The following is a 13916-nucleotide window of genomic DNA, read 5'->3' on the forward strand; positions in this document are numbered from 1 at the left end:
AAATTCATATGTTATTTAGTTCACAACTTGGCGTCACACCACAAATGACCAGAGAGGGCAATGATATTTATGGGATTGAGGGCATGAAGGAGTAGGTGGAAGAAAAGGATTTTATACTTTTCGGTCATGAAAAAAAGTTGTAAATCATTTTTTGTAATTCCATTCTCCTCACGGGACCGAGATTATCCGGGATTTCTGAGCGATGCATTACATTACGCTGAATGAAATATATTTGCTATGAAGGGGAGAGGTATTTGTTTATTCCGTCAGAGCTCATTGAGTTCGGATCTCTTGATGACGGCGGGGACGGGGAGAGGAAAGGGGGGGGGGGGAGTCCTTAGAAAAATATGTATTTAATTCCTTTAATTTTACCAGTTATTAAAAAAAATATGCATTATCACTACGGCATCAGTATTAAAGTGCTTTACCTATGTAATTACTTAACTAGTCAATTTTAAAATTAACGTAATTTTCATAAATAGCTTTTCTCGTCTAATCCTTTTAAATGGTTATTGCCGTGAACAAACCACCAATTTTAATGCGGAAAATGTTTTCTTTACTGAGTGACGGAGAACCGCAGTACCTGTCAAGAACTTAACAACAGCAGTCTTCAGCAGAAGTTCCAGTCATACTTACCGTGGATTTAAACTTTGAAGTGATTTAGTGACATAGGGATCTTATCTCATTTGCATCACGGTCATGTGTTACGCAAATATGGAATAATTCTATCAAGTTACCATTGGACCCGGACCTGCCAAAGGGGAACCCGCTTACCTATCTCCTAAATCACACTAAAAACAAGGTGAGAGAAAAGCTATTTTTTCTTTGTTTTTTAAAACTGTCCAGATCTTTACTTTTATTCCTGCAGCTTTAATCGATGCTTATGTGATAAGTGTGTTATTATCTATACTTATCCAAATTATACGTACCTTACCTATACTTACCTTACATATAAGTGAATTACATACTTATTCATACTTCTAGTTACTTTGTTTAATTGTATTTCATTAGTCAATTTACTATTTAATTGTATTGAATTCTGTTTGTTTTTACTCTTATTTTGACGATTTGTTTACTGGGATAGGAATATACTTTACATTTTACTTGTTTACTTTTGGGCTGTTATTTCATTGGGGTAGTTGCGTCCGATTCTGTTCATACATGAAATCTTAAGAATTCCTCTTGTTCACTATTTCAGATGTGTTTGTATACTTTCGGATTCATTTCATTGGCCTCCGGATGATGCAGCCCAAGTACTCACTTTCTATCCTTATGGTTCACGTCAAGTGTTTGTTTGTCATTCAGAAGTTTATTTTTGTGGTTCGATTATATACATTACAATTAAATTCATTGTAACTTATACTTTATTATTTAATATATCCTATATTAACTTATAAATTTAATAAGTTACCTTATCATTAAAATCTGTATAGAATTCATTTTTATACATGGCGACCGTGACAGGATCTGGAAGTTGAGTGGGTGGCTGCGTTTCCCGGAGGTAGGTTTTGGGTCCAAGGTGATAATTTGCATAAAATTTACGTTAAGTTACTTTTGTGATTACTGTTTATACACTTCTGCTTATATTAGTACTGCATTTTATTGTTTTACTGTGGTCTATTGTTACTTATATATTAGTCAAGATGACTGAACTGAAGAGATTAATAACTTCTCGGAAGTTTGTAAGAAAGTCTGTTACGGAGTCGTTTGATCGACGTGATCAGTTCATCTTACTTGAAGCTTCAGATAAGCTAGCACTTGAGTCTAAGTTGACTGACAACATGGCACGTTTGAAGGAATTGGATCTTCAAATACAGGGTATAAAATGGAGTTCTGAAGAAAACGAAAGTGAACAGATGGAGGAATTGGAGGCCTGTGAAAATTATCAAGACAAACTACGTTCGTGTTTATTTAAGCTCCAATCGCCTGTACCGACTACACCATCACCCCCAACTCCAGCTCTTCCCCTTTTGAAGAGACCAACGGCTCCTTTACCTCGATACTCTGGTCAAGAGAACGAAGATCTAACTAAATTTCTATCTCAATTTGAGGCAGTTATCAACAGGTATGAATACTCTGACTACGAAAAGCTTTTACTCCTAAAGCAGCAGATAACTGGAAAGAGCCTTGATTTGATAGATTCCTTGGAGTCTCATAACCAAGGATATATGTAAAGCAAGGAGCTCTTAGAAAAGGCCACTTGCTGGCTTTCCAGACGTTCAGAAATTCAGCACCATCAAGCAGCTATCTGAGCTAAACTTGGACAAATGTGATGACCCATTTGAATATGTATCCAAAAGTTCAAAAGGTATAATAGAGAATGTCCGTAAGTTGAATGTTACTATTGATTATATTTTGCAATACTTTGTGTGGACAGGTCTAAATGAGAAGTTCAGGAATTTACTGATAAATATTACTAACCATACATGGCCTTCAATTGAAGAGATTGGTGAAACTTTTTTTTTTTCTTCACTGCCTGCACAAGATACCATCACCATAAGAAGAAAGGGAAAGTAACAGATCATTCTGTGGATATGGCAATAAATGTGAACTTCACACCAGAGGGAACTAGTGGAGTTACTGCAAAATGTTATCCATGCTCCTTGTGTAGCACAGTCCAAGAAAAGGCTAGCCATAACATCAGAGATTGTACGAACTTTATTTCTCCGGTTTCCAAAGTTGAGAAATTGAAGAGTATCGATGGATGTACTAGATGTGGCCTGGCATCACATTCTACTGAAAGTTGCAGATACAAATTTAGAGATCGGTGTGTAAATTGCAAAGGTTTTCATTGGAATTACTTGTGCACTCGTCCAGGGGAAAATCAATCCAATGACATTGGTCAAAAGAATCTGGACCTTAACAAGAAAAAGTTCCATGAAAAAAACAAGGGCAAGAAAGACACAAAGGCTAAAACTCCTGCGGAAAGATCCCCAGAATAAACATTACTACTATTACAGAGGCTTGAATAACTCAAGTGAGGGAGATACGATTCTTCCAACCTTCACGTGTAACATAAGTGGATTCAATGTGCGTTGTATGAAAGACGTGGATGTCAATCCAATTTCATATCTGAAGACGTTGGCAAGCAGATTGAATCTACCAGTCATACGAGAGAGTGTTAAACTACTGTGAATGTATCAATGTCCCTAGAAGTTATGACACCAAAATTGTCGAGGTGGAAATGAAATTTGACAGGGATTCAAGAGTCATTTATGCATTGTGCCTTCCTAATATAAAATATTACTTTGAATCTTCCCAAGTTGAACAGAGTTGTTAATGGATTTCTGTCAAAAAGGATATAAATTGCAGATACAAAGACTTTTGGATGGTTCAGAAGATATTTCTGATATCAGCTTATTTTGGGATCAAAATCCAGCTATTGCATACCTGAGACTGAAATTGTATTCGGGAGAGAAATCATATATTCAAGAACTCCTCATGGTGTAGTGTTAAAGGGAGCAACTGAGACTATTTTACATGATCTGGGGGGGGCCTTATTTACAACCCCATATGCCCCTGAAGTCTCCTTGTCTTCCTACATTTCGATAACTAATAGAACCCCGACTACCTGCCTTCAGAAGAAGCTAAGTTTTACAAACATCTAATATAGATTTTGGTAAAATCGAAAATAGAAATGAATCATTTGTTTTGAAGGAGAGGATGATGAAGTCGGTGGGTTAGTTGATATTGACAAGGATGTACTTGGATTCTGTTGTGACCAAGCATTACATAGAGAGACTTCAATGTACTCTGAAACTGTTGAAATCCATACTCTGTTGGTCAATTACGTTTTAGAGAAAACTACAAGGAAATAGTGAAGGGAGGCTGGTGATGCCATTACTCTGGAACCCTAGAGTTTTTACTCACCTTTTGGGACATAACTTCCAATATATCAGAGAAAATACTGTCAAGCCTGCAAAGAAAATTTGCAAGGAATTTAGATGATAAATTGAAGCAGATAAATATGGTATTTAAGGAGCAAGCGGATGCTGGAATAATTGAGAGAATTGAAAATTTAGATCAATTCAAGAAGGAGGCATCCAGTCTAGCTTCATGCCTTTTATGGGCATTTTTAAGCTGATCGATGACCACAAAATGTAGGGTTGTGTCCTATCCAATTTGAGTGACAAAGGAAGTATGAATCACAATCAAACTATGCATGCAGGTCCAACATTAAATCAGAAACTCTCCACTTCCATTATCAATTTGAGGTTCGGAAGCAAACTATGTTGCTTTGATATAAAGAAGGCATTCAACAATATAGGTCTTGAGGAAGTCGACCAAAATCGCCTTTGTTTTTTGTGGTTTAGAAATCTTGAAGAGGGAGATTTTTCAATTATTGGCTATAAGAATAGTAGACTTCCTTTTGGACTTAGATGTTCACCTGCATTATTAATGCTTGGATTATACAAGATATTGATACTGGATTCTACGAATGATTCTTTTCCATTGATGAAACTCAAGAGAACCATTTATCAGTTTGTCTTATATGGACAACTGTGCATTTACGGCAGAAACGTCGGAGGTGTTTGTGTGGATGTATACAATGTTGGAGGATATTTTCAGTCCATATAAGTTTCACTTCAGCAGTTTTTGTCTAATGACATGTCATTACAGAAAGAAAATTGACAAAATTCAGGAAACAGAGACTCCAACAAAAAGTAAAACTGCTGGACTTGAGTGGGGATCGAATGAGTGATACATTGTCTACAAAACCCATACAACTGGATATAAATTCATCAACAAAAGAGAAGTTTTATCTACTATAGCTTCACAGTTCGATCTTCTTAATTTCAATGGACCTATACTGAATCGAGCAGATTGTTTCTACACAGATTGCAGTGTAGACCAGAACTAGATTGGGATGAAAAGCTTACTGCTCCTTTGATCAATGAATGGAAGAATATCTGCAAGCAGGCCAATTCTGCACCTTCTGTAGAGTTCCCACGGAATTTTGGTGCTCGTACTGACAAATATAAATTGGTTGGGTTTGCTGATAGTAGTAAGGTTCTGTTTGGCACTGCAGTGTATCTGTATAACATAAATACAAATAATATCTACTTTATTTTAGCAAGAATAAACTGGTGAGTAAACAATTGGAGTCAAAATCCATACCAAGCTTGGAATTGCAAGCTCTTGCATTAACCGTTGAAACTTGTAAAGGATTTGAAGAATGAACTTTCAGGATTTGGTTGCATTGATCCTATTGAGATAGTTGGATGTGAAGTCTACTCTGACAGTTTGGTGGTACTGACCAGGCTGCAGTCTTATGCCTTGAAACTTGACAAACTACAAAAAAAGCAACCCTTTGTACTCAATAGGTTAGAGTATATCAATAAGCTGTGTGAGGATTCTTGTATGAAATTTTTTTTTTTGTGTCTGGAGAAGATAATCCAGCAGACTGCATCACCAGACCTTTATCCTTTAGGCAGCTGTATGAAAACAAAACTATATAACTGGTCCCAAGTTCATTACGAAAGCGAAAGCAATGTGATCTGTAGTGACAGCACATTGTCGTTCATTATACCTGGATTATTTGAACCAAAACGAGTGCATAAAGTGGAGACCAATTGTGGTAGTGCTTGTTCACCTCGCATGTGTGCTCGGAACATCTTTTCTCTTTTAATAGGGTTTCTAGTTTTGAGAAGGCTGTGAGAGTGCATGCGGTGGTGCTCAGGTTCTGCAGCCATTTTGAAATCTAAGTTTAAAAGTAAACATCCAGCTCTAGATCATTTTGAAGTTGAAGATGAAGGCTTTAACTTTTATGATGAAGCTTGTAGGCAGATTATAATCAGGGATCAACATATTCACTTCCCAGATGTCTTTGATTATTTTCACTCAAAACAGAAGCAGTTGAAGAATCTGCCTAACATTGTTGCACAATTGAACTTGTTTCTTGATTCAAATGGCATGGTGAGGGTGAAGAGTAAATGCCGAAGATTGAAGGAAGTCCAACATCTTAACAAATTCAACTATCCTTTACTAATATCGAAGGACAGTATATTGGTTCCTCTGATTATAAGGGAATTGCATGTGAAGCTCTCGCATGCTGGTTGTTATCCTTTGTTGGCGGAACTTAGAAGAAACTTTTGGATTACCCATATATACTCAGCTGTGAAGAAAGTTCTGTCAAACTGCATTACATGTAAGAGAGTAAATGAGAGGGTAATTAAACTAAATCAGTCATTACCCAGAGTTCAGGATTAATCCTGAAACATACCGTACAGCAAGTTTTTTTATTTTTATTGATCATATGGGTCCATTTAAAATAAAGAATGATCAAGGAAATACTGTCAAGGTATGGTTGTTATGTATTACGTGTCTGTGGTCTCGGGCTATTAACTTGAAAATTTGTATGGATTTAACTTCAGAGGAATTTATTAGAGCATTACAACTTCATACATATGAATTTGGCATTCCCTCCCTATGTCTGTCTGATTTGGGATCACAATTCGTTGCTGGTGCAAATCAGATCTCTAGTTTCCTCAGCGATTACGAGACAAATGCATATTTACAGGAACGTGGAATTAAATCCTTTAAATTTGAGCAATATTACAAGGGATGTAATCAACTCGGCTCGTTAGTCGAGTCTTGCGTGAAACTAACCAAGCGCTTATTATTTGGAGCAATACGCAATAATGTTCTTCCCCTTCGGGATTTTGATTTTATTGTTCACAAAACTATACATTTGGTGAACAGAAGGCCAATTTCATTTAAAGAGTCTCTTAGGGACTCTTCAGGAGAGAGATTCCCAGAACATCTTACCCCGGAGATGTTGATTCATGGCAGAGAATTGGTTTCCATCAATATAATCCCTAACACAAGGCCCAACAGATCCCGATCCGGAATTCAATGCAGATCAGATTCCTTCATCTTACTGAAACTACAAAATGTACGACATAATCTCATTAAAATATACAATGAAGAATTTATTGGGAATCTTATATATCAAGCCGTGAATAAAAAAGACCGATACAAGCCCGTTCAACATAAAGAACTTAAAGTTGGAGATATAGTACTTTTGAAGGAACCCTTAGCTAAACCCTGTAATTATCCAATGGGACGCATTAAGGAAATTATAACAAATATAAACAATGAAGTTACGGCTGTGAAAGTCTTTAAAGGGAAAACTGGAGAAATATTAAAACTGCACTCTAGTTTCCTAAATCCTCTTTTGTCAGTCCCAGGCGATGATGAGAAGCAAGGTGTACCAGACACTAATAATGTTCATATTGTATCATCACGTCCTAAAAGAAAAGCAGCTATACAGGGTGCTGCCAAAATTCACCAAATTTTGGCTGAATCTGATTAGGGATTTTTCATTACTGTTAATATTGTTTTATTTGGATTCTTTTGGTTGGTTTTTATTTTTGGGTGTAATTTTCATGTAAATACATTTACATTATATTACTTTTGATTCATACTAAATCAAAATCTCTCCCGGAGTGTAGAAAAATATGTATTTAATTCCTTTAATTTTACCAGTTATTAAAAAAATATGCATTATCACTACGGCATCAGTATTAAACGTGCTTTACCTATGTAATTACTTAACTAGTCAATTTTTAAAATTAACGTAATTTTCATAAAATAGCTTTTCTCGTCTAATCCTTTTAAATGGTGTTGCCGTGAACAAACCACCAATTTTAATGCGGAAAATGTTTCTTTGTTTACTGAGTGACGGAGAAACCGCAGTACCTGTCAAGAACTTAACAACAGCAGTCTTCAGCAGAAGTTCCAGTCATACCGTGGATTAAACTTTGAAGTGATTTAGTGACATATGGATCTTATCATTTGCATCACGGTCATGTGTTACGCAAATATGGAATAATTCTATCAAGTTACCATTGGACCCGGACCTGCCAAAGGGAACCCGCTTACTATCTCTAAATCACACTAAAAACAAGGTGAGAGAAAAGCTATTTTTTCTTTGTTTTTTAAACTGTCCAGATCTTTACTTTTTATTCCTGCAGCTTTAATCGATTGCTTATGTGATAAGTGTGTTATTATCTATACTTATCCAAATTATACGTACCTTACTATACTTACCTTACATATAAGTGAATTACATACTTATTCATACTTCTAGTTACTTGTTTAATTGTATTTCATTAGTCAATTTACTATTTAATTGTATTGAATTCTGTTTGTTTTTACTCTTATTTTGACGATTTGTTTACGGGATAGGAATATACTTTACATTTTACTTGTTTACTTTTGGGCTGTTATTTCATTGGGGTAGTTGCGTCCGATTCTGTTCATACATGAAATCTTAAGAATTCCTCTTGTTCACTATTTCAGATGTGTTTGTATACTTTCGGATTCATTTCATGGCCTCCGGATGATGCAGCCCAAGTACTCACTTTCTATCCTTATGGTTCACGTCAAGTGTTTGTTTGTCATTCAGAAGTTTATTTTTGTGGTTCGATTATATACATTACAATTAAATTCATTGTAACTTATACTTTATTATTTAATATCTCCTATATTAACTTATAAATTTAATAAGTTACCTTATCATTAAAATCTGTATAGAATTCATTTTTATACACAAATGACCAGAGAGGGCAATGAATATTTATGGGATTGAGGGCATGAAGGAGTAGGTGGAAGAAAAGGATTTTTATTTTCGGTTCATGAAAAAAGTTGTAAATCATTTTTGTAATTCCATTCTCCCTCACGGGACCGAGATTATACCGGGATTTCTGAGCGATGCATTACATTACGCTGAATGAAATATATTTGCTATGAAGGGGAGAGGAATTTATTCCGTCAGAGCTCATTGAGTTCGGATCTCTTGATGACGGCGGGGACGGGGAGAGGAAAGGGGGGGGGGGGGGGGTGGGGGGGGGGGGGGGGGAGTCCTTAATTTTAGACACCTATCAATCGGTCCAACTCGTAAACGAAAATTGATATCAATTACCAATTATTCCAAAATCAAATTTATGATATTGACCAAGAAAAAGATCGACGGAAGACATCAAGAAATGAAAGTAGAATGAAACAGTAATGAAATCACCTCACAGGAAATAATCAGCAGTATCAACAGGTGTAATTATTTCTATTCTAATTCTGAAAGCAATTCTTTAGTGGATCACATAACACATTCCTTATCACATGACTACCCTTAGAATAAAAATCACCATTTCTTTCTTTCCCTTCCTATACCTATCGGTGCAGAATCGTTATTTTATGAAGTGTGCATATTTGACGAGTTATCCTAATGACAGATTTTAGCGTTTGAATATCGACTCATGTTTTTACAGACTTTATTTTTGCCACAGACCTGCTGATGACTAGCAGCGTTTCGGTAACTACTCAAATAACTTCAAGTAGGTCATTCCGGCTCTCTCTCTCTCTCTCTCTCTGTCTCTCTCTCTCTCCTCTTTCCACATGCACACAAAAAAAAATATATATATATATATATATATATATATATGTGTGTGTGTGTGTGTGTGTGTGGTGTGTATGTATATATTTATATATAAATATATATATATATATATATATATATATATATATATATATATATATATATATATATATATATATATATATGTGTGTGTGTGTGTGTGTGTGTATGTGTATATTTATAATATAAATATATATATATATATATATATATATAGTATATATAAATATATATATATATAGATATATATATATATAGATATATATATATATATATATTATATATATATATATATATATATATATATATATATATATATATATATATATATATATATATATAGTATAGTATATATATACGTATATATACACACACTCACACACACACACACACATATATATATATATATATATATATATATATATACATATATATATATATATACGTATATACACACACACACACACACACACACACACAGATAGATATATATATATATATATATATATATATATATATATTATATATATATTACATATATACATATACATATCAGCATGAACCTTATATTGCACAACCAAATTTCATAAAATGACACACAATCATAAGACAGTTCAAACTAAAACATGCAGAAATTTCGCACAAGTGTCGACGTCCTCCAAGCGAGTCAACATCATCTCCGAATATTCCCGAAACATAATATCCTTCGCTCAGTAGACAAGAAGGTTCATGGCGGCTAAGAACAGAAGATTGGCTGGATCCAATTAGGAAGATTAGGTTAATCTGTGAATACAGGTGTTCTTCTTTGGTCCTTCTCTGGCTAGGCTCAAAAAAATATTAGAGAGAGAGAGAGAGAGAGAGCGCAAACATACAACTATTAACGCTTTGGGGAAATTTTTCTGCTTACTTCCAAGTGTATATATAAGCATTTAAACACATTAGAACACTCGAATATACCTCTTAATTTCTTTATATACACATCCAATTTGTAGAAGTACTCCAATATGTCGATTTGAAAAACAAAACACGAATTCATTATTTTTCATTTTCCGTGTCTCAAATTCTTTGCATTTCATGAATATCCAAAGAAGTGACACTAGGGGGAAATCTATAATCAAACACTAGATGAAGGGCAGAGCAGTGCATGAAATTCATTTCAGTTTTCTGTTAAAGGAAGCTATTGAGATGGCGTTGTCTGCCGTCCGCACTTTTCTGTCCACCCTCAGATCTTAAAAACTCCAGAGGCTAGAGGGCTGCAAATCGATATGTAGATTATGCGCCCTCTAATCCTCAAACGTACCCAATTGCAGCCCTCTAACCTCTATAGTTTTGATTTTATTTAAGGGTAAAGTTGGCCATGATCGTACGTCTGGCTCCGCAACAACAAAGCCCAACACTGTCGTATGATAAATTCATGGGCGGTGGCTGAAACTTTCACTTTCATACAGCATTATGCGCTGCACTGGAAACTCGATTACGCCGAAGACACCTCGGATTATCATTACTTGTTTTATTGAGTATCGTAACTTGGCGTCCCACCACAAATGACGAGGGAGGGAAAGAGTATTCAGGGGAATGAAGGCAGGACGGAGAAAGCCAGAGGAATGAGTTTGGATTTTTGGTTCAGGTGAAAAATTGTGAACCATTTGCGTAATTAAATCTTCCTCCTGGGCCAATAGCCCGTCCTGATTTCTGAGCGTTGAGTTACATCACTCTTAAATAAAATCTAATTTCGATGAAAGGGAATGTGATCTGTTCTGCCGCCGCTTATTGAGTTCCGGTCTCATGATGAAGTCGGAGACGATGGGGGATTTTTATTTCTTTTTAGAAATCATCACTTCGTTAGTTTATAAAATATATGCCAGACCGAATTTTGGCTAATTTGTACAAAGGACCAGATATTTTAAAAGGTCACATGATGTGAATCTGACTTTTCCTCATTGTTTACTCGAACGCTGACAAAATTACCAAGCAAATAAAAACAGTGCAGAACATTGTTTCAAAATATAAAAACACTAGAAATCGAGTGTCGATTATAAAGTGACGAATGGGCTGTTCGGTTGTAATTGGAATTATTGAAACTGACAACGTTTTGTGATGACATTTCGTCTTGTATTTATGATTATATCTGACATTTAAGTATTGTACAATTTCTGGTACGGTTAGGAAAATCCCACATAAACCACTTATTACACGCACACTGCACGCGTGTATGTTTATATATAGATATTATATATATATATAATATATATATATATATATATATATATATATATATATATATATATATATATATATATATATATATATATATAAAGGTTTTTGCCACGGAGGAAAAAATAAAAGGCGAGAGAGCCAAGAACTTGCTAGACCGAAAGTTCTTGGCTCTCTCGCCTTTTATTTTTCTTCCGTGGCAAAAACCTTTATTTATTCATAGCATCACGTTTTATATGCTTCGTGAACAAGTTATTATCATAATATATATATATATATATATATATGTATGTATATATTATATAAAATATATGTATATATATATATATATTATACTACATATATACTATATATATATATATATATATATATATATATATATATATATATCCTTTTCAAATATCGATCTACATGCATTCAAATGCAGGTAATGTATATACTATGTAAAGCAGGCGTAGGACGGGTCCCAGAAAGGCAAGCGAGTCTGGCAGCATAAAAAAAAAACGTCGGTGGAAGGAAGTCGACGGAAGATCGTTTTCCCTTTTCGCTTTCCTCCTCTTTTCCTTTGACAATTCCTTCCTTCGGTAAAAGTCCTCAGGCTCACGTTCCTTCCTTCCTTCGTTCCTTCTCTTCCATCTCGTTTTCGTCTCGTTTGCATGAGGCTTTAGTTGTTCCTGTTGCTAACATGGATGTTGCTTTAGTTGCATCAGGGGGACTGGAGGGTGTTTTCAGTTAATTTGTTACTCTACTGATTTACAAAGAGTCATTCTTCACTGTTTTCGTTTTTCAAGGGTTATCGTATTTATACCGCGTAAATCACATAAAATTAACATTTATTCTCGGACTATACTTTATTGTTCTGTTTTTTCTTTTTATTTCTTTTTTTATATTTCCGTTTTTTCTGGAGTTGGGTTTAGATTAAGCGAAGGACAAAATTCCCACTGCGAAATTATTCTATTGAAAGTAGTGGAATTTATCTAGGAGTTCCTGGAAAAGAACGAACGTGTTTTTGGACAGAATTTTTTGTTGCTGTTGATTTTGTTGAACTATACTTTTTCAGTGAATTAAAATGGACCTTTATGCATACATAGATACATACATACATAGGTGTATATATATATATATATATATATATATATATATATATATATATATATATATATCTATATATATATATATATATATATATATATATATATATATATATATATATATATATATATATATATATATATATATATATATATATATATATATATATATACATATATATATATATATGATCTTTGTTTATATTTCGCGCTGATAATAAATAAACAAAACAAAATTATTTTATAGTAAATCTGGATTATTGTTATCTTTCTTTCCATCGTTGATATTAGAATGATCACCTTTTGATAATCTTAACTGTTTTCGCAGTGATCGACAGTTCTCTGTTATTCGGCGACTATCTTATCGAATTAGTTCTCATTTTAACCAGTAAAAATGTCACTAAATTTACTGGCGATTTCAGGTATGTATTATGTGGTACTTTCCTGATTTTTTTTTTTTTTTTTTGCTGGCTTATCTCTCTGTATAATTGGTCTTAAATGGTTATATGGTAATAGAAGAGGGATTTTTGTGTGTATGTTCGTCTGCTCTTGTTATCAAAAGAATTTGCTACTCTTAATACAGTGTAATCAAGTATAAAGTTATTTCATTTTTTTACTCTATTTCTAAATGCCAATTATTTCATCACCATTATATTCAAGGCTACTTACACCTTCAAAATATGGATATGAAAACCGATTTTTGTACGTTACTGTTGTGGACGGGAAGAAGTTATACATAAGAAGATATATTGCTAGGATTTCTGTATTCACTAATTAGAAGTCACTACTGTAATTACGTCTGTGTATTCGGCAGCCTCTGTCATTCTCCATTCCCTTTGTGAATATTATCATCGGTGTCGCCCTTTCATTTAATCTGCCAGGTTCGTATATGTAACATCACCAAAGTAATTTTTACTGAGGGCAGTATGTTGTCTCAAAAAAAAAGAAAAAAAAGCAGTTAATGTCTCAAAAAAAAAAAAAAAAAAAAAGTTAACATGCGCCTACATTTCTTCGGCGCAGTTGAGTTTCTCTGCACAGCGTATAACCAAGGCCACCGAAAAATAGATCTATCTTTCGGTGGTCTCGGTATAATACTGTATGAGCAGTGGCCCATGAAACTTTAACCACGGTACAGTTGTGACCTGTACTATATCGTTTTCAGACGCGCCATTAGGGCTAAAAAAAAATACTGAGAC

At 34.4% G+C, this 13916-nt stretch overlaps 1 protein-coding gene and 1 long non-coding RNA gene across 2 annotated transcripts in view; both read left to right on the forward strand.

Moving 5' to 3' along the window:
• Window positions 1-683: 683 nt before the first annotated feature.
• Window positions 684-1362, forward strand: LOC135208937 (uncharacterized). Its single transcript, XR_010313247.1, has 2 exons — window positions 684-802; window positions 1199-1362. It is a non-coding gene; the product is annotated as an uncharacterized LOC135208937 (long non-coding RNA).
• A 281-nt stretch (window positions 1363-1643) lies between these two features.
• The window catches only part of LOC135209316 (troponin T, skeletal muscle-like), a 188584-nt gene continuing 176311 nt past the window's right edge, over window positions 1644-13916 (forward strand). The window contains exons 1-2 of the mRNA XM_064242020.1: window positions 1644-2065; window positions 4839-5005. Of these exons, the coding sequence (XP_064098090.1) occupies window positions 1644-2065; window positions 4839-5005 (589 nt within the window). The remainder of the gene's footprint in view (window positions 2066-4838; window positions 5006-13916) is intronic.

Source organism: Macrobrachium nipponense, chromosome 37, assembly GCF_015104395.2.
Source record: "Macrobrachium nipponense isolate FS-2020 chromosome 37, ASM1510439v2, whole genome shotgun sequence".
Lineage (NCBI taxonomy): Eukaryota > Metazoa > Arthropoda > Malacostraca > Decapoda > Palaemonidae > Macrobrachium > Macrobrachium nipponense.